The 27,910-nt window shown below is 38.2% G+C and overlaps 2 protein-coding genes across 2 annotated transcripts; both read left to right on the top strand.

Annotated features, from left to right (window-relative positions):
* Positions 1-8,466: 8,466 nt before the first annotated feature.
* On the top strand, positions 8,467-11,339 carry zgc:112001 (uncharacterized protein LOC550384 homolog). The gene has a single exon (XM_058755895.1). It carries the CDS (start codon positions 9,506-9,508, stop codon positions 10,358-10,360), a length of 855 nt encoding a protein of 284 aa, XP_058611878.1. The 5' UTR covers positions 8,467-9,505; the 3' UTR covers positions 10,361-11,339.
* A 7,372-nt stretch (positions 11,340-18,711) lies between these two features.
* On the top strand, positions 18,712-27,685 carry LOC131527117 (G-protein coupled receptor family C group 6 member A). Its single transcript, XM_058755976.1, has 6 exons — positions 18,712-18,905; positions 20,720-21,011; positions 21,380-22,135; positions 22,527-22,730; positions 22,857-22,974; positions 25,419-27,685. Exons 1-6 carry the CDS (start codon positions 18,712-18,714, stop codon positions 26,534-26,536), a joined length of 2,682 nt encoding a protein of 893 aa, XP_058611959.1. The 3' UTR covers positions 26,537-27,685.
* The last annotated feature ends 225 nt before the right edge of the window (positions 27,686-27,910 follow it).

Raw genomic sequence — 27,910 nt, 5'->3', positions numbered from 1 at the left:
ATTTGAAAACGATATTAAAATAAAAAGTAATTTAAAAATTCAAAACTATAATATGACCATATTCTTTCCTGACCAGCTGGCCCCCATCTTCACACAGATCTTCAACAGATCACTGGAGCTGTGTGAAGTCCCCTTATGCTTCAAACGCTCCACCATCATCCCCGTCCCAAAGAAACCCCAAATTACTGGACTAAATGACTACAGACCTGTGGCTCTAACGTCTGTGGCCATGAAATCATTTGAAAGTCTGGTTTTGGCTTATCTGAAGGACATCACTGGACCCTTACTGGACCCCCTGCAGTTTGCCTACAGAGCAAACAGGTCTGTAGATGATGCAGTCAACATGGGACTGCATTATGTTCTGCAACATTTGGACAGACCAGGGACTTATGTGAGAATCCTGTTTGTGGACTTCAGCTCAGCTTTTATCACCATCATCCCATCACTCCTCCTGCCCAAACTAACTCAGCTCTCCGTCCCCACCTCCGTCTGTCAGTGGATCACCAGCTTCCTGACAGACAGACTCTGCACCCATCCAGCACCCGTACGATCAGCACTGGTGCCCCCCAGGGCTCTGTCCTCTCCCCACTGCACTTCTCCCTCTACACCAACGACTGCACATCTAAAGACCCCTCTGTCAATAAAGCTCTTTCTGATTCTGATTCTGAAAAGTGCCAGCTATGTTCATTTATCACATCAACACATTTCAATTTATGAGATTATGTTCTTGCTAAAAACTCACTTTAAAACACCATTGAGTGTTTGAAATAACTTCCGTTTTCGATCCAAATAGGCTTCTTATCACAAGATAAGTTAGAAAATATATTGTACTATAGTGATAAAGGTTAAGTGGATTACGTTCTAAATATATTTCATTCTTACTAAAATACCCGAGATGGCTAGAAGAACATAGATAAAACCATCTCAATCGTATGTTTATTGTCTTCGTTTCATCAGTCAAAGCCTTATATCTGCTTTTTACTCATCTATGACGTTAGCTGGATGCCTTTATGGATCATAAGTCATTATTACTCCTGTGAGCCGCACTTGTGTATTGTCTACGCGAGGGCGCCCTCCGGCGTCGAGTATGAATGAAACGGGCATTATGAGCAGGGCTGCTGCTGGCCAAATGGGTGCCCTAAGCAGAATTTTATTGTTGTGCCCCCTCTGTCAAATATTATGGAAGTAATAATAGTAGTAATAATAACAATAAACACATATAGGGGTTAAAATAGAACTTTAATAAAATATAAAAGTTAATAAATAAATAAATAGTAATTAAATTATATTATTTACAAATTACAAATACAACTGTAGCTTTAGACAGTTACCTATGGCTGGCTACGATTTTATTAATACAGTTGTTTGATTGATTTTATAGTCTCAAGCATTCAGAAATCACACAAAAGAAAATTAAGCAGTTTTACTATGATAAAACCATGGTTCATTTTTGTGATGTCAACATGTTTTTGTTGAAGAAATTATAGAGGCTGTAGCATTTCTATAGCAAAAAGGTGGCCAAAAATGAAAGATTAAGTGGATATTTGAATTAGCCTAAATGTTTGGTCATTATTAAACAAGGATTGGATCGTCCTGTAAGTGTAACAGCAGCAATTACCAGGCCTTTGGCGCCCTTTACAGGCATTTGTAATGTAATGTACATAAATGGTTTATTTTGCATTACATTATGTATTTTAACAGTGTTATTCAATGAAACCATATAATTATTAATTAACCAATTGCCTCATTGTTTTTATATAATGCATTTTTAAGTAATTTTAAAGGCTGTTGTTGGCTTAGGTTTGTTTTTATAACCACAAAAAAATATTATCCTAATTGTAAACTATTATTTGAAGTAACAAAACCATGGTTAATTTGTGGTTACCATGGCTACAAGAACCATGATTTTTGGTTTTATTCGTAGTAAAACCATGGCTATTTTTTGTAAGGGAACATGGAAACTCAAGAGAGAATATTAGATGCGTTGTTTGTGGTTAAATTATTGCCGACATTAAAACACGTTATTAATTTAATTTTTCTTTTCTTGACGCTGAATTGCTGATGTCTTTTCCCGGGTATAGTTGTCCATCAGTTATGATCATTTGCAGTCGGCCGCAAACATAAGGTGCGAGCGGGAATGGCACGTCACCTGTGCTTAGCCTGCTGCCTACTGTGTTCACCGTAAAATGCATTTTTTTTTATAATGATATACATAAATAAAAATCTAAACATGAACATATATATATATATGTATATGTTAAGTTTAATATTAATATATAACGAAAGTTTTTTTTTTTTTTGAGTACCTGGGATGGTGCCCCCCTGGGAGTTGGTGCCTTACGCAAACTGCGTACTCTGCCTATAGGGAGCGGCATTACAAATGCATGTAAAGGGCGCCAAAGGGCTGGTAATTGCTGCTGTTACACTTACAGGACGATCCAATCCTTGTTTAATAATGACCAAACATTTAGGCTAATTCAAATATCCACTTAATCTTAATAATAGTAATAACAGACATTGGGGATATCAGTGAGTGCTTTTTTAACAAAGACAGAAACCGTTACACAGTTTCCTGCAGTTCCCTCACGAGACGAATTATAATAACGATTAACGGAAATTGTTATTATTTAATTAATGTTTCAACAATACATTAATAATCAAATGAACAAATTTAACTGCATCCAATTCAATAACCCACACAGATTTTGATAATCTGTAATTGAATAATTACCACAGAAATCTCTCAGTAGCTAATACTCACCTGAAGCAAGGACCGGCGAACCGTTAATGAATCCAAAATGATTGACAGCTAATTAGTTATGCAACATTCCAACGATCTCATTGGCCAGCCTTTATTTGTCTATCGTTTAAATACCTCATAATCAAATAATTATTAACAACATGGAGTTAATAATCACAGTATCTAACGAAATTTGACAGAAAAAAAAAAAAACATATCAGAAGTAGGTAATTAGCTGGGCTATACAGTTTCGGTGCCCTTGGTATATTCATTATGAGCTACTGTAGCCACCAAGCTGAGACCTATTTAAATAAGAAAAGACATTATAATCTATCTGAACATCAGAGAGAAAGCTCTGTTGCTGATTCTGAGGAGATCTAAAGAGAGCACTGCAGGAATGATGTATTTTTGTTGGCCAAAACTCATTTAAAAGTTCGCATTTTAGCACTTCTGGTTCCAGCGTCATTAAGTCAAAGGGTTTTTTTTTTTTTTGAATGGTTTTTGTTTAAATGCCTGAAATAAGGTCTGTGTTTAACACAAGCTCTAAATATGTTCATGTTTTATTCTATGACAGTATATACATCACTTATATACCCTTAAGATGTTCTGGAGCTTTAACTTGTTGCTAACAAGTGTCTAAATGAGACTACAGAGGTTTATAATCACACTCTTTCAAGCTATTCTAACTCACAGTTTCAGAGAAAATGTTTTTAAAAGTTTAATGGCGGTGGTGTTGAAGTCATGTGACTATGGTGAAGTTCATTTATACCCTACGTTCAGCTTACTACTTTTGCTAAATGTATTTAGATTTAAAATTCATGGGAGTTGTGTTCATTTGTGAGGATTAACATGATGAACAACATGTGTAAGAATCAATAAACAAAAAAATATCAATAATCAATATTGGATCCTAGGGTTTTTGTCGATGGAACCAGAGTGATGCGTGACCTACAAATAAACCTCGCCCCGGATGCGCTCTATAGGAGATTAAACGCCAGAATACATCGACCGACTCCGACTTTTCTTTCACCTTATTTAAGCATAAGTGCGAATGTGAAGTAAAACAAGAAACAACTGGCAAGTCTGCCAAGTAAAATAAATTTAACGCAATGTGTATACTGTATATTTACATAAATATACTAACAAGTTCTATCTTTTTGTGAGAGATATTTGGTGGTGAAATCTTAAGCAGTGTTTCACTGAAGGACATCGGAGCAAGATCTTAACAAAGATCAGGTCAGTTATTGAGATGATGATCGTGATCTGACAAAACAGATGCTTTGCTTGAGGATCCAGATTTTACATGGAGAAAATAAAAATGAAAGTAACATTAATCATGGCCTCCAATAATTCACCTCACAAAACACATTGTGGTCGTCAGAAACCTGAAACCTCTGTCAATCTGGTAAATATGGTCTGAGTGGTATTGTGTGCTTTTATTGAGGGTTTTGAGGATGAAATCATGCACCACTGACCCAAACTCTCATGAAATGCAGGAGTGAGCAGGAACCAGTTCAGTGACAGCTTACCATACAGTATATGCTGCAGTACGCGTCACAGAGCCAGCATTCACACAGAAACACATTCACATCAGTGTGTTCCACTACAGACACCTGCTCCTTCATTTGGGCTCAGGGTGGATTCATTTCAGACGGGGAAACAGTGTCATGACTGTCTTCAGGGAGCGAGTGATTAATGGAGCTCAAGTCCTGCTCTTAGCCTGGCAATTTAATCATTGTCTTATAAAACAGGCCAGAAACCCTCATCCGGTGCCCTGGACAACACGTGCAGTCTTTACTGGCTCGACCGGCCGGCTAATTTTAGAGGCAGTTTTCAGAAAGCTCCTCGAGTCTGGTGTTACAGAGCTGTTTGCATGACTAAAACATGACTGAATTCTCCAGCATCATTCAGAAGTATTCCAGTTCCAGATCAGTTCCTACATTTGAGCTGGAGCAGAAGAGTATTTTGAGCTGAAGGAAGTAGAAATAAAGAGATATTCATGTTTTGTGTGCATGTTACATTATAATCATAAGCGTGATCATACAACATTTACATGGAATTCATATTCAATCTTTCAAATAACACTAACAGAATATTTCATAAACATTTTCATAACTTTCCATATTGAATGAAGTTTTTTCCCCAGAAAGCTGTAATTTACTCCAAAGTCATTAACTTGGATGAAACAGCATGAAGCAGCTTATATCGTGGAAACATTAAACAGACACATAAATAAAAAGTGGTCTGCCATTTTCTCGTTGAGTTGCACCAATGAAGTTCCTGAGTGATCGTGTTGAATTTCTTTGGATTTCAGTTCAGCAGATTCCTGTTTCTGCGTTGACGAAGCTTGCAGTGTTGCCAACTGATTTTCACGGGAAGTTTCTAAAGGAAGGTTGTCATTACGTAATCACCACGCAAAAATTGCCACTACATCAAATCTCAGTCAAAAATATATTTCATATATGTTCATTTAGATATTTTCATAAAATAACATGAATTACAATTTCAGTTTTATTTTTATTTATTTATTTATTTTTAAACATTTATTGCTAGTAAACTAGTAAAACTACACATTCTGGGGGAAAATAGGGCACAATCTACTCTGTTAATATGAAATATTTTCCACAGGTTTTTTACCTGCATTTTTAATTATGCATTGTTTGTCGTGTGTGTGTTTTTTTTTTTCTTTCTTTCTTTTTTTTGGGTCACAGGGTTATAACGGATAATGTCCTGGAAAATTACTAGTACCTTTTCCATTTTTCTAGATATTTTTCTTAGTGTACAAACTGATCAACAATCACAGGTACGAGCTACTAACAAGGTGTATCATAAATGAACAATTATTCAATTATTTTTATATTACTATTATTATTATTAAATTGAACAATTGCAAATAGCAGCAAACTTATTTCACGTGATGTGTGTACTTCTAGGCATCTTTGGTTTCCTCTTTTTGTGTCATTTAGATGGAAAATCAAATATAAATATCTTGTAGAAACGTAATTTCCTGTAAAGCTGCTTTGCAACGATTTGTATCATAAAAAGCGCTATACACCCTGCTGAAAAAAAACAACAGAACCCTGCCCAAAACACAATAGAAAATGTAATGGTTTTAAGGGTTATAATGGGAATTGTATTGGTGTTAATGGAAACTATAATGGTGTCTACTGGTATGTGATGGATTCTGTTGTTGGGATGTTAAATCCTGTTGGAAAAATGCCCAAAACACACTACAAAAAGGAATTTTGTAATGGTTTTACTGGAAAAAGCTAATGGCTTATAATGGTATTTTAATGGAAACCATTGGAATTTCTGTAATGGTTTTTAAATTCAATTCAAGTTTTGTTAGCAGGGCAAATAAACTTGAACTGAATTGAATTAAAAATTTTATTTTTTATTGTTTGAGTCACTTATCAAAAGTTAATAAAGATTGGCAAATAAATTTTGGAAGAAAGAGTTACTGTAAGTCTGAAAAGTTGCTACATTTAGTAACAATGCTGCTAAGTTGTCAACACTGACAGCTGGTTCTGAACGCTGGGCAGAGAAAACACTGCACGCTGCATGCTCCCGCGGAGTCTGTCGCATCACACGGATGATGGAGTGATGCGCTGCTGCTCTCTTGTGGACAGAAGGTAGAAGGTGTATTTATTTTTACATGAACATGTTTAACCATTTTGTCAAAGAGCAGAATGTTCCGCTCGAGTTCACTGCTGTCCCATCAACAGAATCAAATCAAACTACAGGTTGAACGTGTCCCTGCTGTAATGAATGACAAAATACAGTAACAGTTCCAACTACAGGCGGCACAACAGACTACAGAGAACAGATGCGCTCTAGAAACAGCCCTCACCTGTGTTTTCATGTGTCTTGTTGGGTTTTTGCAATACTTGCAATAGACATAAATACTACAAATAAAAACCATTAAAAATATGACAAAACTGTCATAGGAGAAATACACACACACCACACACACACACGCGAACACACGCATGTAAAGCGCTTTGAGTGCTTAGAAAAGCGTAATATAAATGTATAAAATTATTATTATTATTATTATTATTAATTATAATTATTATCATGGGCTCTTCAATAGTATTATCATAGTACAGTATATACAGTAATAACTCACAGTTCATGGATTACTGAAAGGATATTGCATTGGTATCCTTAATGATGAAATATTTACAATAATTGCAAATGTCTCTATTTTTAAAATGTTTACTGTCGTATCCTAAAAGTCAAGTGCAGTGCACATGAAGAGGTCCTGCGGCTCTTTACCTTTCTTACTGTAGTACTGAAAGAGCTGTTTTTGCTGTTTTTAGACAAGAGATCTAAATGAATTTTTGTATTGTTTGGGTAAGATATTACTGTATGCATTTATTAGTTACAACAAACTGACATTTATGACACACAAACAATAAATGCAAAAATAAATCAAATAAAACACCCTTATTAACTCTTTCCCCACCAAATAGTGATTTTCACTAAAACTTCATGACCCCCAAAATATTTTATTGTATGAATATCTGAACATGCAATACATCAAAGTAAAGAAAGAAAGAAAGAAAAAATCAGTTTTAGGGGAGACTGGGTATGGATTCTTTCAGCATCTGTAACTCGCTGAATTTTTGAGCTAGAGTGCTCAAACCTTTATACAAAGCACCCACATTTGTTCACTTCGAAAGGAACCAATTCAGACTCTGCAACTATATCACAGCCCTTACAAGCTGATGTCAAATACATGGAGTGCCTCTGTTACAATCAACCCCACTGCGGGGTAAGTTTACTGTTTTTATGCTTAATGAACACTCAACTCCAGTGTACTGAGGTAAAAAAAAACTGTGTAAATGATGATTTCATCTAAGGCTATGGCTGAAGTCAGTTGTAGTAGTTCTTCAGTGATTCTGTTTGTTAACAGCAGGTGTTCATCACTAATGCTCAATCAGCACTTAATTAATCACTTCATTACTTAACTGCAAGTTTTAAAACTTACATGGTTTAAGCCAAGGGGAATTGCTCAAACGGTTTGAGTTACCCTAACTTGTTGGGTTTTACAGTGTAGGTCATACTGTAAAAGCCCATTATAGCATTCATTGCAAGGTGAAGTTGTACTGTAAAATCACAGCTTCTGGTTTGGACAGTTCAGAGATGCTAAATATTGAATTTAGGAGTCAGCAATAAACCTGCATTGATTTCAGAATATATGCACACGAGGACGACCAGAGAGAATAGTGTGAGCTCTGCACAATACAGTAATAAAGAAAAAACATATTCTATCAAGTTCATTTGCCAGATGTCTGTATAAATCTGATGTTGGTTAGGTAAATAATGATGGTCATATTAAAACATATTTGTATGGAAAGTTTGTATGTGGCAGATAATTATATTTCCTTTGGTAGGGTCTAAAAATCTCGAGACCGCAAGTAAAAAGCTCATACTTTAATGAAAATTTGAATTATAATGAACATAACTTTCAGACTGTCTTTGACATACGTACATTCTATGCATATTTCCAAATTCTAAAAAATCATTTTAGAGTTAAAAATATATATTATGCACACCTGTACACAATAAAAGCATGCAGTCGTGGTCAAATGAGAAAGAACTGATATTTCCTATCACTTTCAAATGATCCTGTGCTTCAGGCACCAAAGAAGACTGAGGCCCTCGTGAAGGAACCGGTGAATTCATTCAGAAACTCACAATATGACAACAGGTGACCGCCAGAGTTTATGGAAATAATTTGACGTCTGTTATTAACATCCACTGCAGCATACAAGCATAAAGACAACTCACAAACTATTCTAAGAGGACTGCTATACATGACATGCTGAAATGAACCTAAGCGTATTATTTATGACCCTGGAGCACAGAAGCAGTCATAAGCAGCACAGGTATATTTGTAGCAATATCCAACAATACATTGTATGGCTCAAAATTATACATTTCTCTTTTATGCCAAAAATCATTAGGATATTAAGTAAAGATCATGTTCCATGAAGATATTTTGTAAATTTCCTACTGTAAATATAGCAATACTTAATTTTTGATTAGTAATATGCATTGCTAAGAACTGCATTTGGACAACTTTAAAGGAGATTTTCTCAATATTTAGATTTTTTTGCACCCTCAGATTCCAGATTTTCAAATAGTTGTATCTCAGACAAATATTGTCCGATCCTAACAAACCATACATCAATGGAAAACTTATTTATTCAGCTTTTTTTTTTGGACCCTTATGACTGGTTTTGTGGTCCAGGGTCACATATTATTGTCTTATACGTAGCCTTTTACACCATAGAAGAGTCTTACAAGCAAATTAATTTTAGAGTTTTTATTTGTATTTTTTTTTTATTTAATTTTTTTAAGAATCTAAATATATAGGCTATATATCAGCATTTTCCTTTAAGATAAAAAGGCAGGAAATTTCTTTGACAATGCGCATTTATGAATGTAACACCTTGCAATAAATAAGTAATAAAAATAATTATAAAATTAATATGAAAAGGGACTCTTTTTTTTCAAAGAGTCATCAAAAGCGTACTGTGTGGAATCTTGTGGATGAATTCCTTTATACAAAACACTTTTCAGCAAACACAGCTATGACAAAAGGAGCAGTTGCGCGACAGTAATGTGGCTGCGAGCAGGAGTGCGCGCATGCGCAGCGCGCTCTCACTGCAGAGGAGGGGGTCAGTGACAGCGCGTCGCCGCAGCGTCAAGATGAGCTCCGCCGAATCCCGTCTGCTTTCCCCCGCCTGAGCCCCGATGGACGCCGAGCGCAAGCAGCACGCGCTGGTCTCGTTCCTGTTCTACCAGGCAGTGCGGGACCTGAAGCCCGTGTGGATGCTGGAGGACATGCGCACCATGGAGACCTTCTACTGGGAGGAGGACGCGACGCAGCGGAGCTACAGCCCTTCCGAGGCGCTGCTCTACGCCATCGTGCACGACCACCGCGCGTACGCGCAGCACCTGCTCAGCCGCTTCGCTCACGAGGCGCTGGCCACGCCGGGGGCGCGCTTCTGCTGCCGCGCGTCCTCCGCGCCGCACCTCGCCATGGCTGTGCGCTACGACCGACGCGACATCCTGGCGCTCATCCTGCAGGCGGCGCACCGCGAGCCGCGCCTGCGCTCCTACCTGCGCCGCGGCGGCTGCGCTCACCTGGAGGACGGCAAGACGCCGCTGCACCTGGCCTGCGAGCTGCTGCGCGCCGACGCCGTCATGTTGCTCCTCGGGAGCGGCGCGTCGCCGCGGGCAGTGGACAGCAGCGGCATGACGCCGCTCGACGTGGTGCTGCAGCAGCTGCGCGACTCCAAGGCGAACGCCGCGGCCAAGAAGTGCTGTTTGGAGAAGCTGCTGCTGTTCATGCCGCAGCCGCGCTTCGCGATGAGGAGCTCGCTGCTGGAGGAGCCCCGGCGCTGGGCCACGCTGCTGGGGGAGGACACGCTCCACTACCTGATCGGACGCGAGCCGGCGCCGCTCTTCCTCTGCGCGATGCGAGCGATCCTGACGCAGCTGCCGCCGGAGCAGTTCCCCGCGAGCCTGGACACGCTGCCCATCCCAGCCGCGCTCAAACCCCTGCCCAGAGCCCACACACTGCGCGGACTAGACCGCTTCCGCTAGTGTGTGTGTGTGTGTGTGAGTGTGACAAATGAGGACATAAATGTGTATAATGACAAAGATATGACAGGTATTACAAGGAGATTTATGAGGACATTTCCCCATGTCCCCATATTTCAAAAGGCTTATAAATCACACAGAATGAGTTTTTTTGAGAAAGTAAAAATGCCTGTAGTCTCCTGTAAGGGGTAGGTTTAGGTGTAGGGTTGGTGTAGGGCAATAGTATATACAGTTTGTACAGTATAAAAACTATTACGCCTATGGAGAGTCCCACAAAACATGGAAATCTGTGTGTGTGTGTGTGTGTGTGTGTGTGTGTGTGGCATTTAGTGTGCAATGGATGAACAACAGCATGACGGTCATGAGCTTACACAAGCAATATTGTCTTCCTGTTTGTTGTCTTAGCCTTCTTTTATGTACATCATGTATATGAATTCAACTCGATCGTCTTGATTTTAAAACTTTTATACCCAAGCTATGCAAACTGTGCAGTATGAGTTAATATGAGATGTGTGTCTGTGTGCTGATCTGAGAGCAGTGGAATGGACTCATTAAGATGATCCTGGTCCAGACGCTCTGTGATGGTCCTCTCTGATCTGATCTGATCTGGTCTGGTCAGGTCTGATCTGGTCTGGTCTGGTCTGGTCAGGTCAGGTCTGGTCTGGTCTGGTCTGGTCAGGTCTGATCTGGTCTGGTCTGGTCAGGTCAGGTCTGGTCAGGTCTGATCTGGTCAGGTCTGGTCTGGTCTGGTCTGGTCTGGTCTGGTCTGGTCAGGTCTGGTCAGGTCTGGTCTGATCTGGTCTGGTCTGGTCAGGTCTGGTCTTGTCTGGTCTGGTTTGGGACGGGTTACTGTGATCTTGAGCGCTCACTTCCATCCTCAGGTGTGCGGAGTAGTTCTGGATTTTTATGATTAAAAAAGTGAAAAACATGGGAGTTTTTTTCAAACCCCTGAATAATAAAAATACCTGTAATATCTGAGAAACCTGCTGTCATGATTTTCATATATGTTTGTGTGTGTGTAAAAACAAATAATAATTTGTAATCGGTAACATTTTCGTAAGTGATTTAATTACACAATTTTTCTCAGTAACTGTAACTGATTACAATTACATTTATTTTGTAATTAAATTGTGTAATTTAGTTACATCTAACTAGTTACTTCCCAACACTGTATACTATACTATACTAATATACTATTATTGGTATGTTGCCCCTAACCTCTCTTCAGGAGATCTTTGAGAGGTCTGTAAAGAGTCTTAAAAATATTGGTGATCCAAGCCATATTCTCCAGAAGCAGTGTGAGCTGATGCCCTGATTTAGTTTTTCCTTTTTTTTGAGTAAGTGTAACTATAGTGAATTGTTGTATGTCGACCTGCTCTCTTGATTGCTCAAGACAAATTTCTACAAAGGGAGACTATAAAGTATAAAAAGGCCCAACAAAGGTTGTACTTCATTCTGCGGCTGAGGAGGTTCAACACAGTTCTACTCCACCATCACTGAATCCGTCCTCTGCACTTCAGTAACTGTCTGGTTCAGCTCAGCTACCAAATCTGACCTCAGACTACGGAGGGTAGTGCGGACTGCTGAGAGGATTATTGGTGCTCTCCTGCCCACCCTTCAAGAACTGCCCAGCAGGCACCTGACGTCTATGTAACGTCAGATTTACGTTGGACATGATGTCGGACAGATGTTGCATTTTGGTTGAAAATTAAAATCGGGTTGATGTAAATATTTTACGTCAATTTGATGTTGACTTAACATTGGATTTTGGTCACCCAACATCTCAACCGAAATTTAACCAAATGTGACCCTGGACCACAAAACCAGTCATAAGGGTCAATTATTTTCAAAATTGAGATTCATACATCATCTGAAAGCTGAATAAATAAGTTTTCCATTGATGTATGGTTTGTTAGGATCGGACAATATTTGGCTGAGACGAAACTATTTATAAATCTGGAATCTGAGGGAGCAAAAAAATCTAAATATTGAGAAAATCTCCTTTAAAGTTGTCCAAATGAAGTTCTTAGCAATGCATATTACTAATCAAAAATTAAGTTTTTATATATATACAGTAGGAAATTTACAAAATATCTTCATGGAACATGACCTTTACTTAATATCCTAATGATTTTTTGGCATAAAAGAAAAATCAATAATTTTGACCCATACAATGTATTTTTGGCTATTGCTACAAATATACCCCAGCGTCTTAACACTGCTTTTCTGCTCCAGGGTCACAAATATCAACGTCTTATGATGTTGTGTGCCTGCTGGGTTTATTCATCCAGAGTGAGGAAAGGGGCTCAGAAAACCACTCTGGATCCCTCACATCCAAGTCATCCCCTTTCTGAACTTTTGCCATCTGGCCGGCGCTACAGAGCCCCAATTACCAGGACACCCAGGCACAAGAACAGTTTCTCCTCCCAGGCAATCCACCTTATGAACAGTTAAATGTCCCCCCATTGTGCAATAAAGATATGTGCAATAACCTTATATTTATTTGTTACCACCCTACATCCTAGTATATCCCTACAACTATTTTTTTTTTAATCTATTCCTATTCTATTTTATCTATAGCACACCTGTATATACAATTTATTCTATTTTTTTCAACTTATTATATATATATATATATATATATATATACATATATATATATATTTTATTTTTTTAATTTTTTCCTATTTGTGTGTGTGTGTGTGTGTGTGTGTGTGTGTGTACATATATATATATACAGTTGAGCTCAAATTTATTCATACCCTTGATAAGTATGATCAAACAAGGCTGTGAAAATAAATCTGTATCGTTAATCCTTTTGATCTTTTATTTTAAAAATGTACAAAAATGTAGCCTTTCATTGGATAATAAGAATTTAAAATGGAGGGAAATATCATTATGAAATAAATGTTTTTCTCTAATACACATTGGCCACAATTAACGGCACCCTTTTATTCAATACTTTCTGAAACCTCCATTTGTCAGTTTAACAGCTCTAAATGTTCTCCTATAATGCCTGATGAGGTCAGAGACACCTGACGAGAGATCAGAGACCATTCCTTCCTCCAGAATCACTCCAGACCCTTTAGATTCACAGCTTCTTCTCTTCAGGTCACTCATGTTCTGCAGGGTTCAGGTCAGAGGACTGGAATGACCAGCAGAAGCTTGGTTTTGTGCTCAGTGACCCATTTTTGTGTTGTTTTTGAGGTTTGTGTTTGGATTATTGTACGGTTGGAAGATCCAAACATGGCCCATTATAAGATTTCTAACAGAGTCAGTCACTTATTGATTTTTTATCTGTTGGTATTTGATAGAATCCATGATGCCATGCGTCTAAACAAGATGTCCAGGACCTCCAGCAGAAATATAGGCTCACAACATCAAAAATACAGCATTATATTTCATTGTACACATGGGGTACATTTTATCGCTGTGTTCACCAAACCCATCTTGAGTGTTTGCTGCTAAAAAGCTCATGTTTTAGTTTCATCTGACCATAGAAGCCAGTCCCATTTGAAGTTCCAGTCATGTCTGATAACTGAATATGCTGGAGTTTGTTTTTGGATGAACGAGGAGAATTTTTCTTGAAACCCTCCCAAACAACATGTGATGATGTAGGGGCTGTTTGAGACTCAACTATTTTCTGCAATTCCTTGGAGAGTCTTTAGCCGCTCAAACTCTCCTCCTCACCGTGCATTAGGACGATATAGACACACGTCCCCTTCCAGGCATATTCATAACATTTTATGTTGATTGGAAATTCTTAATTATTGCCCTGATGGTGCAAATGGGATTTTTTCACTGCTCATATATATATACAGTATATACGTACATGTGTATGTTTATTCACAATTTATTTTTGAATGATCTGTGTGTTGTCGTTGTTGACTCTGTGTACTGGAAGCTTTTGCCACTAAAACAAATTCCTCGTGTGTGCAAACATACCTGGCAATAAAGCTCTTTCTGACTTCTAACTAAACTAAACTAAAAACAGTAAAGCAACTGGTGTTAAAACAATTTTTACTCAAAAATTGCTAGTAAATTTCACAAACAATTACAAAGAAACAGCACTGAATTAAACGTAAATTGTTTTATTTGAAAAACTAAAATAGTATTTTCTTGTAAAACCTACTCAAATAATGTGTTTTATTTACATCTTTGGGAAATATTTTTTACTGGGTAGTTTTATTGCACAATGTGTTGCAAATGATCTGGATGAGTGTTGTGAGTTGTCTGGCTAAACATGAGTTCAGACAGAGAAGAAGCGCAACAGAGTTTAATATAAATGGCAATAGTATCCTGACAGTAATGTGGTGGAGCCGAGACGACCTTCAACTGAAAACTGCTCACTGTGTACAATTATCATATTAAAACATTAAAGGATTACTCCACCCCAAAATGAAAATTTTGTCATTAAACCCTCATGTCGTTCCAAACCCGTAAAAGCTTCGTTCGTCTTCGGAACACAATTTAAGATATTTTGGATGAACACCGGACGGCTTGTGACTGTCGAATTGTTGAATAAATGTTGTTATTTTTATTTTCTTTGCATACGAAAACTATTCTCGTAGCTTAAAAGTTGAGATTGAGCCACTGATGGCAGATGGAGCATCCTGACGATGTTTTTTATACTTTTGTGGACCTCGACAGTGTTAATTGTTTAGCAGTCAATGGGATATAAGCCTCCCGGGTTTCATCTAAAATATCTTAAATTGTGTTCCGAAGACGAACGAAGCTTTTACGGGTTTGGAACGACATGGGGGTGAGTGATTAATGACTAAATATTCATTTTGGCGTGGAGTAAGCCTTTAAATACTGTTTCGACACCAGGAGCATTACATCCCAGAAACTCCACAGGGTCTGAGCAGATGTACACACTTATTCTTATTCGAGTGCTGCAGGTTTTTGAAAATGTAAGCTGTTCTTGCAGCTCGCTGTTCTAAATTATGATGATTGGTGATCTTTTACATGTTAATGACATTAATTATGAGTCAAGGCAGAGAGCTGAAACCATTCAATTGCGTGCAAGTTCAAGATCATTTGCGACAGATTTCACATGTGAAAGAGATGTGCGTGTTCTGTTCATACGTTCATTCTATGAATCACACATACGCATATTTGAGAGATGATCGTAAGATCAAATTTAGGATGGTTTCTGCGCAACATTTTTTAATTGAGGTCTCAGGTGTATGAACCAGAATCTCTTCTGGTCTTTGGTGACAACAATCTACATTATTTACATTACAATTTATAACTATTTAAAATAAATGTAAATAGTGTATAATCCTAAAACACAGTGTAGAAAATACTTTGGCTAAGAATGAACTAAATTCAGTTACTGATCAGCTACATGAACACATGTTCTTGCTCTAGCCATATTAACCTTTACAGAAATTAACCATGGTTTTACTACAAATAAAACCAAAAAAACATGGTTACTATAGTTTTACCATGGTAAACAAATTAACCAGGGTGTTGCAGGGTATCTGAAGTAAAACTGTGGTAATAAAAATGGTAATCAGCCCGCCAAGAAAAAAACAAAAACACACTGTTACTACACTTTTAATAAACTATAATAATAAATTGGGTAACACTTTATTTCAATAGTCCACTTTAGACATTCTACTAACAGTAAGTAACTTTGCAACTACATGTCAACTAGCAGTCATTAGAGTATTAGTAGACTGTCTGCTTAATATCTTCTTACACTTTATTTTGATGGGTCCACAACATACAATATACTGACTATCAGAAACTTTGCAAGTATATGTCAACTTACTCTACTAACCCTAAACCTACCCTACTGAGAGTTAGTAGACATGTAGCTGCTAATTAATGAGAATTAGTAGACATGTAGTTACAAAGTTACTTATAGTTAGTAGAATGTCTAAAGTGGACTATCAAAATAAAGTGTAACCAAAATTAGTAGTAGCTCAGTCAATTGCATAAAGCGGCAAATCCTTCCTTCAGAACAGACTAATGAACACATTTTAGGATCCACTAGAGGGCTCCTTCACTCCAGAGCCTTTATTCCAGTGAGATCCATCTGCTCATGTAAACACATCAAGGTCCACAGGACAATCTCTGTGCTGTTTCTGCACCCGCAGTTTCTATTAATTATTCCATTAAACAGTGTAGTAATCACAATCTACTATTTTAAATTGCTATAGTTACTATAGAGTAGTTTACTGTAGTAAATACCACACACTGCTCACATTCATTTTGCACACTGACACTTGAATTCACTCTGCAAACTCTGAATTCTGAATTCACTCTGAATTCACTTGAATTAACATGCAAAAGATCACATTTTTTGTGCCTCTGCATTTGCATTATGGCATATTTCTATTGTTTAACATACATTTCTGTTTATCCCCGAGTCTAAATGGTGTGTTGCATCTCAAGCAGTTTCAATTTACTTTAACAAAGACACTTTATGTTTCACAGCAGCTGCTTAAAATGATTTTGACAAATAGAGTGAAAGTAAACGCTTGGGGCACATTCCTGGTTTGATTCAAGACAACGATAACACTATTAAATGTCACACACTTAGTAAGCCTGCTCAGGTTTGTTTTTATTTCATAGCTGTTGTTGAGTGAGGAATCGTGTATATCTGGCTTTACTGCATTCTCTTTTTGTTCTGCTTTTAAAGAACTGAAGAAAATAAAATCCCATTCCTGGACCCGATCCAAAGACTGCTGTTTTTATTACTCTGCTGTAAGCTCATGAGCATCACTCAGGAACTAAACACAATCTGTGTCCAGCAAGATCGGTCAAATATATCTTTAGAAGTCAAACACAGCATCATGGGTCGATGGCTCTGATGAGGACGATGATGGAAAAATGTGAGAAGAACTCACAGTTCAGACATACTGAGGTTTTCAAGAACATAAATCTGTCATACAGAACAGACCAACTTTACCAACTTTAATCGTATGATGTTTGTGATGAATGCACATGATGAAATATGGGCACAAACATCTTCCAAATGTCTGTCTTTATCAGATGACTTGGTTTCTCTGGGAAAGTGTTTCAGGTGAAGGAAAATGAACATGTAGTGAAATAATTTATTGTGTATCTACTCATTTGTTTTCAGATTCAGAATTATATATATATATATATATATATATATAATTAATAGCGTTTGTACATTATAAGTCGATTCAGTTTCAGTAGTGTTTAGGCTCCTTAGTAACATGAAAGCGTATGATATGAATCTCTCATTTAAGTCACAAATAGACTGACTTGAGAACAGTGTGGACCTGAGATTGCCGATATTAACTGGCACAAAATGTCAGTGTCAGTATGTAGGATTTTACATGGACCCTTTTCACAAGACTGCGATGATGCATTTCAACGGTCATAAGCATCGCAAATCCTCCAAAGTTTTTTATATTTTTTAATGTATGTACATTTTTAACACTATACTTTGTTATATCGCCTTTGCATCAAATGACAAATAAAAAGAAAGTACGTAACGTTAATGCGAGGGTGTTTCTAATGCAGCGTCTATGGGAGTGATGGTAAATTTGGCATTGTCTTCTCTTCTGACTGCCGTTATCAGTCTCTCTCAATTTATTTCCTTTGACTGAAAGTCGTGAAAACACTATCATGGAGTTTTTCTACTGCTATTTGAGCAAATGGGAATGCAAAAAAATATATATTTGTGGTCATCTCCCATTCACTGCTCTCGATGTTTACCCAACTATGACGACTTCCACTGCTGAGAAACACGGATTGTGTTAAGTTAACTATTGTGTTAAGATCACGTTCTGCTTGTATTCATTTTCCTATTATTCTCACTGCTTTTTTAACTTTATAATTATTGCTTCATTTGATTGATTTGTCATTTTCCAATGCCATTGTCACCATTTTTTTCTTTGGTCATGTCTTTTCTTAGCACTCCTGCTGACCTCTTAAAACAGGTTCATATGCCCATGTATCAATTTTAATGCAACTTAACAATATGATTGCTGATTTATCATAACTGATGTCTGAGTGTTTCACCTCCAGACCTACTAAAGCACCAGATTCTGAAGTTTCAGCTCACAACACCGCTTCTATCATTTATGCATTTTCCCATAATTTCTTATCACTGCAAATGAAAAGAAAACCGTTTTACTGTAACCTGCAGAATGAGTCCACATTCCATCACGGATGATAGAAATGTGACTGAGCAGGTGAATTTCTCCACTTCTGTTTTTTCTGCCCATGGGAAATCCTACAGAAGCAAATCAGAGGTAACGTTCAGACACAGTTACCTCCAGAGCCAGCCTTGCAACTCACGTCACCCAAAAAGCAGAACCAGTCTTACAATAAATAGCTCATCAACAGAATGACTGCACACATTCACCATGATGAGGTGCCATCTTCAGCTCTGTGTGCTGGGCGTGATGATGCTGTGCTCGGGTTTGTGGGTCCACTGCAAAAACCCCCTGAGCGGAGCTTACCTGGATGGAGATGTTAACTGTGCAATTTTGAGCTCAGTTCACACTAAAGTAATCAACCTTCACAAACGAGCTAAACCACAGCCATTCGTTTGTTCTGGGTGAGTATGCACAAGACTTTCTTATGTTTTTAAATGTTGATCATTTGGATTCTTACTAATACTATGCTGACCTGATTTCTGAAATGGAAGCCAGCGGCATTTACTAGTTAAGTGGTCAAAACATGATTGAAACTTCACCTACAATTGATTAACTAAAAATGAGGAGAACACATTTTTGGGTTTTTGTTGTATGTTCCATTTACAGTACTATTGTTTTAACTAACAATTATTATGATGTTTGCAGGTCAACCCGATCCTAACTGGTTTTAATACAATTCACCAAATACCATATGAAAAATAGTAACCACTGCAAATAGCAAACAGATTAAAATAGCATTATGAAAAAATAATTTATGCTTTTAGAAATGCAAGGGTTAGACAAAATAATGTAAACACTTGGGAAATAGGCAATATTTCACGATTAAGGTGTTTGCACCATTTGCCTTTAATACAGCTTCCAGCCTTTTCAGGATAGATTCATACAACTTTTGAATAGTCTCCAGTTGTTTGTCGTCTATCAGAAGATCTGCCTGTGTTTTAGAGAAGTTGGAGCTTCACTCTCTTCTCTCCAAAAATGTCCACAGTGGTTTGATCATGTAAGTCAGGTCTGACAAGGGCAGATGTTGAAGTTCATCTTGTGCTCCAACTCTCCAGGTTTTATGATCATAACAGCATTTTAATATTGGTGTCTGGGATTAAAGCTTGTTCATTGATGTTGGCTTTGTGAAGTTCTCTGTGGTTGGTTTTGGTAGAAACAAGGTCTTCAGGGTGAATCTTGAGGTTTGCTGACACTTTGCTGCAGTAGTTCTGTGCTGTTTGGACACAATCTTTATTAGTGCTCGACAGTGCCTGTCATTCACTTTCAGTTTTCACCCACTTTTTTCTTTGCTGATGAAGTCTTGCCATTCTTTGTGTCAGCAGTCACAATCGTAAAGACTGTTGTTCTTAAAAAACGTAACAATTGGGCTGTTGAGGTTACAGATGCTCCTGCTGAATGGGCTCTCGTGATTTGTCCTTTTTGGACGTCTGACAATCACCCATTTCACCCACAACTTGTACTGAGACTGCTGAACACGACTTACACTATAATGATATACAACCTAGAGAATAGGGACAACAAAAATATAACTAAAATACAATTGCAATATTTGTTTGTTTTTTCACTGTAGCCTACATGATAATAATGGGTGTTCACATTATTTTATACAACCCCTGCTAATCTTTACAATAAGGGAGACAACGGAAATGTGTACTGCTGAAGACATTTGGGGACATTTCCAGGGGCTGGGGAGATACATCGCAAATTGGGACTGTCCCCAGAAAACAGGGACATCTGGTCAGCCAAACTAATGCACAAATACAAAGTTCTGGCATGAAACTCTAGATGGCGCAGTCCGATAGATCTAACTCAATATGACCTAATGACGTCATTATCACACGGCACATCTGACTGGTTCTCTCCTGTATCGGTAGCCAATGAGCTCGCTGCTCAACATTAAAATATTTGGTTAATGCTTGCTGTAGCATTAAGCCTCCACCTTCCCCAGTTCCACCTGTATAGATCTGCTATGGGCTTATCATGCATGCTATGGGGGTTATTCATATGTTATATGTGCAGCAGCAGTATTTCTTACATGCTCACAGCAGCGTGTTGTGGTTGTATTGGCAGTAGCAAGTCTCTTGCTCTGCAGCAGAAGCGTAGCAGATCTATTCCACCAAGACTAAATACATTAACACTGTCATGTACATTACTATGCAAATCCCTCTGAGAGTTGTCATGACGGAACTAAGAAGTCTACTTCTCTTTTTTCCAGTTTTGATCTGACCACATTTCTACAATCGCTGAGTGCCATCCACACGATTGAAGAAATCAATAACTCTACATTGCTTCCGGGGATTAAGCTGGGATATGAAGTCTGTGATCCTTGTGCATCTCCCACCAAAGCACTGCACTGTGTGGAACATTTACTGGCTATTAACGGATCTCTGCCGGCCCTTTTGGACTACACAGACTTCCGTCCACCAGTGAAAGCTCTTCTGGGAGAAAGATACTCAGAGTTATCCATTGCTATCGCCAAGCTCCTCAGCCTCTACCTGTTTCCTCAGGTAATTTGTTAACTGTTAAAGTCAATGTTTACTTGAATAATTCACCAAACAATGTTGATCTTTTACTAACCCACGTCATTGCAAACCTGTGGAACTTTATTCTCTCTTTTCCACACTACAAACATTCATATGGACCACACCGGTCAAAACAGTAGTCCTGACTTGCACGCTATCTATCCTGTATTCTTAAATCATGTGATACTTTGGGTATGGAAAAGACCAAAACATGACCCAGGCCCACATCTAGATTAAAAAAAATGGCAAGATTATCACTGATAAACTTTTGTTGTAAACAAATGTTGGTCTGTCCTTTAGACAAAGCTAGTGTAGCTGCAGATAACTAAGGCATGAGGTTTATCTGTCAACAGGTCAGCTGCTCGTCCTCTTCTCCTGTCCTGAGCGACAAACTTCGGTATCCATCCTTCATGCGCGTGATTCCGAGCGACATCTACCAAACTCAGGCACTGGTCAATCTCATGTCCCACTTCTCCTGGAACTGGGTTGGAGTCGTGTATGGAGATGATGACTACGGTAGAGCGGCCTACCAAAGCTTCACGCAACAGTCAGAGGGAAAAATATGTGCTGACTTTGAGAAAGTGGTTCCTCACTACTTGGACCACGTTGATGTCGACAAGGTTATCAAAAACGTAGCTCAGAGTATACAAAAATCTGAAGCCAAGGTCGTGCTGCTCATTCTGAAGCCGCAGCTGGTGGAGAAGCTTTTCAAGGAGATGATCCAAACCAACACAAGCAGAATTTGGATCGCGAGCGACGCCTGGTCCATGAACCGCTTCTTAACAAAAATGAAAGACATCAACAAAGTGGGCAAAATATTTGGCTTTTCGTTTTCCATGGGAATTACTCCAGGGTTCGAAGACTACTTGAAAAACCTCAGGCCAACGCCAGGAGCAAGAAATGACTTCATAGAAGAGTACAAGCAGTTGAGACTGAACTGCTCCCTGTCGCCCTCGACCTGTGCTGTAGATGACGTGCTGCACGCAGTGGACCTGAGAGAGGCCTACAGAGAGAGAGTGGCCATATATGCTTTCGCTCATGGGCTCAGGGCACTCCTGAAATGCAACAAGACCACCTGCTCTGGAGAAACCAACTTCCCACCCTGGCAGGTGAGATTTCTCAAGTCAACACTTTACAGTGAGTTTCAGCTCGCTAACATGACATTTGTTAGTCTAGGTTGCTCTTCATAGTTCATGTTTGACATGTTTGAATTGTTATAGGCAGAAATTTACAGCATGTCAGCAGTATCCCACCAAAATATGAGTTTGTAGATTTGACGTTGTTTAAAAAGTGAAGAATTTAAGACATTTATCTTAGAATTTGTAAATGCAATTATTATTATATTTTATCAAATATACTTTTTTATTTTACAGTACAATTATAATTTACAACCGTAACATTTGTCTGTCTTTTATTATTAGAGTTAAGGAAGAGTACTTGTAACAAGCATGTAACAAGCATGATTCTATTAATCTCAAGGAAACTTAAATTTTTTTGCAGCTAGTGGAAAGTATGCGCAGTGCGAATTTCACGCTCGATGGCAATACATATTCCTTTGATGAAAACGGTGACTTTTCAGATGGTTATGACCTCATAATGTGGAAGGAAAATAATGATGAACGCACTATTGACGTTGTGGGAAAATTCCTCTTGAAAAATGGAGACGTGGAGATCCTCAGTCAATTCCAGTGGATAAATAACACAGTGAGTTGTGCTGTCTTCAATTCTAGCTATTCGGTCGGCCACCACAAGAAAACAGCTGACAATCATTGTCCACAGTTACAATGTCTTCTTTAACCTTTTAAAGCACACCTCTCTTTTATCCTCCAGCTCCCCACGTCCAAGTGCTCAGAGTCTTGCCCACCTGGTACTGCGAAGAACCAGTCTAAGATCCCCTGTTGCTACAACTGCGTTCAGTGTGGTGAAGGAAATTATACTGATGGATGGGGTAATTAGAATTCATGTTCTATTGTTGCTTCTTTCTTTAGTTTCACGTCTGCAAATTAAAGAAGCACCCATGCTGACACTTCGGCTAATAGCTGTTTAGCTAAAAATAGAGAGAACACAAAGACCCATTTTCATCCCAGTTTTACTAGATTTTCCAACACAATCCCATGATGATGAGACAATGAGTCATACTTACAAACTGTTATGTGATCTGGTTGATAGAATAGTGTTCTTAAGTTACGGACTCACCCCTCAGTATATCTGGGACTTTCTTAAGCCACATTCAGGTTCCCCCGATCAACTGCTTCTCATAGTTCCAACAGTTCAATTGTCTACATCTGTCTACTTGTTTAATCAAGATAATGCAGTGGTTTTCAATCCTGGTCCTGTGGACCCTTCGCCTTTGCATATCTCCCTTATTTAATACCTGATTCAGATCATCAGCTCATTAGGAGAGAGATCCATGGACTAAACTGAACTGTGTCCGCTGCACACTGTGAGATTTAATAGGCCTTTATGATTGTTGTTTGTCAGACTGCATGAACATGATCCTCATGTCACACTGAAGGATCTCAGCTGTCATTAATGTCAGATTGTACGACCGTCAAGATGCACTAAAAACGGACCTGCGCAGTGCGAGAAAAATCAACCCATGACACGTTCGGTGAAGGTGCTGCATCACACGCAGGAATGAAACGGTAGTTAACAGTGCGTGTCCACTGGTGCGGAGCAGAATGAGCGTTTTCAGTTCATTTCTATGAAACGGAGACAACATTTGGAATGCGTGAGCGTGAACCTCAACTTCAATAAATGAATTAAAATCGCTTCCTCTGCTCCGCTCCAGTGGACAGACACCGTAACAACGAAAATCGCCAGCATTAATTTTGATTATGGCTTGTCTTGAAAAACAAAGACACTTTGACATTCGTTGTAGAAGTCACACTACAAGACTTTCGCCTGAGGTCAAATTTGATCAAAACGGTGAATAATTGGCTGTCGTTAAACATATCAAACTAATGATCAAAAACTACAGATTTTAGCCTAGGATCAGAGGAATCTTTTAGGATTTGCGAAACTTGTCTCAGACAGCCAAATCATGGCCCAAATCGTACAGTGTGCATCAGCTTAAGGGAGGCATACAAATAGTGCAGAGATGGGGGTCACCAGGACCAGTATTAAGAACCACAGGTATAATGTAAGGTGTGTTCTGTATCTGTAACCAATATCCACTGCAGACATGTAAGCTGAACCTAAAGTTCATTTAAATCCAAAACATGAACAAATACAAGATAAACAGAGGCTTGACTTGGCATAACCTTGAAACAAACTCACCTAATAGCAGGTTGCATAGAACAAAGCTAGAAAAAAGACAATGGAAAAACGAGGGCTACATATACACAGAGACTAATGAATAACAAGGAACACCTGTGAACAATCAAGATGATAAACCAATCACAAAACAGAACTGAGAACCACATGACTCAAACAACCAATCAGAACAAGACACATGAACAGGGGATACATATGGCATGATAACATGAGAAGCAAGGGAACCACATGACACGAACAAGGAATATAACTCTGACAATGCAAAATAAAAGACATGAAAACCTACAATAATCTAAATTACCTAAAAGTCAGATGGTCGTTATGGTGAATCAAAAAACCCAATGTGAAGCTGATGACTGTATATCATTCCACTACTTACCAAAAACATTTTTAGATAAACATTAAATATTAGAGCATAAATTATTTTATTAAGTGAGAGGACAGACAGTGTGGAGTGATCCAAGGCACATGAAACTAGTACAGCACTTCACCTGACAACCGGTGCACAACGTTTTGCTGCGGTTTCCGGAAACGGTGTGCAACGGGGTTTGAGATATGTTTTCTCTTGTTTGGTGGGTGTGTCAAAAATGTCAGCCCAATCAGCAGAAACATGTATATAAACCACGCGGTATTAAAGAGACAGCTCGCACAATGGGTTCAAGTAAAGCCTTTGACAAATGTGTCCGGTGCAGCTGGGCATATGCAACAATTGAAGATTTCTGTAGAGCGTATTTTGCAGTATTAAACATGTATTTATACTGATTTCATCAAGCTACGAAAATTCTTCAAAAACACCACAAAGAATGGCCTTCACAGCTGCCATAGTTGCAACTCTTGCGTCATCAGAACAGAGTATTCAACGCACCACCATTTCCGTCTAAAAAAACGTTTTGCTACGTTTTGTCGGGGCAGAACTCAGCCCTGAACAATACCAATGACCAATCACAATCAAGTATTCCAGGAAGATCCAGAGAAATATGATATGCTTCCAATATCAGTAACAATAATAAAAATAATAAACAGTTAATAATAATAAAGCTAATCAAGACAGATAGCATTAAATATTTAGCATTTCTACTGCAAATCTGATGACTGTACGCATGTTTTCTTTTTCAGATCTACCTAAATGCCTGAAATGTCTCGATGGAATGTGGTCTAATAAGGGAGACAGTAAATGCAGGAAATTCGAGGAGAAGTATCTGGATTGGAAGGACAGTTATCCCATAGCTCTGTTAGCAGCTACAGCAATAGGCTTGGTTCTAGTGTTGACTTCGCTCATCATTTTCTATGTGCACAGAAACACAGTAATAATCAAAAAGGCTGACAATGACATGTCTTGTTTCATGCTGCTGGGGTTGGCAGTCAGCTTCATCAGCGTAATCATGTTCATCAGCAGGCCAAATGAGCATCTGTGTAGGGCACAACAGGCCGTGTACGGTCTCGGTTTTACTCTGTGTGTTTCATGCATACTGGTTAAAGCCTACCGCACTTTCCTGGCTTTCATGGCTTTTGATCCTGACAGGCAGCACGAGTTAAAAAAACTCTACAAGCCTCTGATCAATTTGGTCCTGCTTACCAGTGGTCAAGGTATCATCCTATTGTTCTGGCTGATTTTCAATTCTCCTCGCCCAGATTTAAAGTGGCCTGGAACTGGCATGGAAAAATATGTTGTCTGTGACGAGGGCTCCATTATAGGTTTTGGGGTGATGCATGGTTACATAGCTCTGTTGGCTTTCATTTGTTTCTTTCTTGCTTTCAAGGGCAGAAAAGTCCCCCATGATTTCAACGAGACCGGTGTCATAATCTTCAGCATGTTGATTCATCTGTTTGTCTGGCTCTGCTTTATTCCCATTTATATTGAAAGAAACAAGACAGAGCAGCGGCACATTGTTCAAGCTTCAGCCATCCTGGCCTCCAACTATGGCATAATGTTTTGTCATTTTGTCCCAAAGTGCTACATAGTCCTGTGGGAACTGTCAGAGAACTCAAGGGCCTTGATTGTAGGCAGGTTGGCTAGATGTGTTAAAGATGACACGGCAAATGCAAACATCACTATATTAAATGAGGCGGGTCGAATTACTTCAGTAGGATCATCGGTGATAGAGATCAGCACAGTTTCTAAAGATGTATCCAGTTCTATAAAGACCGTGGACTTATTAAATACAGATAGAGGCAGTAAAGACCTAGCAGTGTCCCGTCATGCCAAGTTGAGACAAAGACACACTACTCAATAAAAATAAATAGGATGTCGTGCATTCTTCCAGCAACTGAATTTACAATTAGCAAATACTTAAAGTGGATTTTCCATCTTACATACACTGGAAATGTACCAATACTGTACTCGTTGTTTAAAGGTGCAAAAAGAATGTTTTAATTTTTGTAAATTTTTTATACATATATTTATACTTAAACAGGAACTCTGCATTTATGAATTAGTGTACTAAATGTAATGGTGTATAAATTGGTTCAGATGTTATTGCAAACATGGTAAAACCAATACTAGGTGCGCTGGTGGTGAAGGCGAGAATGGTTTTTCAGAATCTAGTTTTAATCTATTTTTATTCTAATTTGTCCATAGATGTGCATGTTAAAAGAAGTAGTTAAATCCTGTATTTATCAATTACAAAATAATAAAAAAAACAAAAAAAACAGAAGGTTTGTAAATATTTAAGATCCGTAAAGGCTTTTACGTATTTTTATTTCATTATACCTTGTAATTTATTGTACATATGCCTTAGTAAGTCTACTCTTTCCTGACTCAAACTCAAACCCAAACTCTTCATAGCACCCATATTACCCCAGATTAGCCTGCCACTACATTGGCTACCAATTAAATATAAAATTGATGCCCATTTTAGTCATTACATTTTAAGATTTGCATTGTAGACCTTCCCTATATTTCAGAATTAATGTCTCCAAACATATCATCAAGGTCTTTATGATCGTCAAAAAAAACCCTATTGTTCATTTCAAGGTCTAAACCAGAAACTAAGGGAGTTTGAGCATTTGCTGTTTTGGGATCTAGATTTTGGAACAACATTCTATGATCAGCTCAGTCCAAAGCCAGTTTTAAGGAACTTTTAACAACCCTTTTGTATAAGTTGGTCTTTACTTAATCTCATTATATTATATTTGTTTTTGTTGTTGTTTGTTTGACTATATGAATTACTGACGGCTATGAATTGAATTGAATTATGTGTTTATGTCATCCTTTGTTAAGGTTTACCTATTGCTTTGTTTTGATCATTACTTTATTCTGCGATGCACTATGTGACAAATTTTCTGTAATACTGCTAAATTACTTTCTTGCTTGTAATCACAAAAATTAACAGAAATTATACACCTATTTTTGTACTGTGTCTTTACATTTAATAAACAATAAAAACGAATTTGAGCTTTGAACTTTAATGCTGTTATCAGTGTCTGCTGGATCATTCTGTTTAAATCCTTGCCTTTGCCAGCAGATTGCAGACATTACTGGCAGAGGTCCAGGGGGATTTCAGTCAGAAGTAAACAACTAGAAATACTCCAGCTCCAAGCCACTCTGAACTTAATTTAATCTGTACTACTGTTGTTTGTTGAAAGCACATAGAAACAAAATTGAAACC

This window comes from Onychostoma macrolepis, chromosome 20 (genome assembly GCF_012432095.1).
Source record: "Onychostoma macrolepis isolate SWU-2019 chromosome 20, ASM1243209v1, whole genome shotgun sequence".
NCBI classification, from domain to species: Eukaryota; Metazoa; Chordata; class Actinopteri; order Cypriniformes; family Cyprinidae; genus Onychostoma; species Onychostoma macrolepis.
The sequence above is the reverse complement of the archived record's forward strand: the minus strand, read 5'-3'. Positions and strand labels throughout refer to the sequence as shown.

Excerpts from the sequence above, each read along its gene's own strand:
- LOC131527117 (XM_058755976.1), top strand. The coding sequence starts at position 18,712 with ATGATGAGGTGCCATCTTCAGCTCTGTGTGCTGGGCGTGATGATGCTG. Across the intron at positions 22,136-22,526 it reads CCAACTTCCCACCCTGGCAG|CTAGTGGAAAGTATGCGCAG; the intron begins GTGAGATTTCTC and ends ATTTTTTTGCAG. Across the intron at positions 22,731-22,856 it reads TCCAGTGGATAAATAACACA|CTCCCCACGTCCAAGTGCTC; the intron begins GTGAGTTGTGCT and ends TTTATCCTCCAG.
- zgc:112001 (XM_058755895.1), top strand. The coding sequence starts at position 9,506 with ATGGACGCCGAGCGCAAGCAGCACGCGCTGGTCTCGTTCCTGTTCTAC.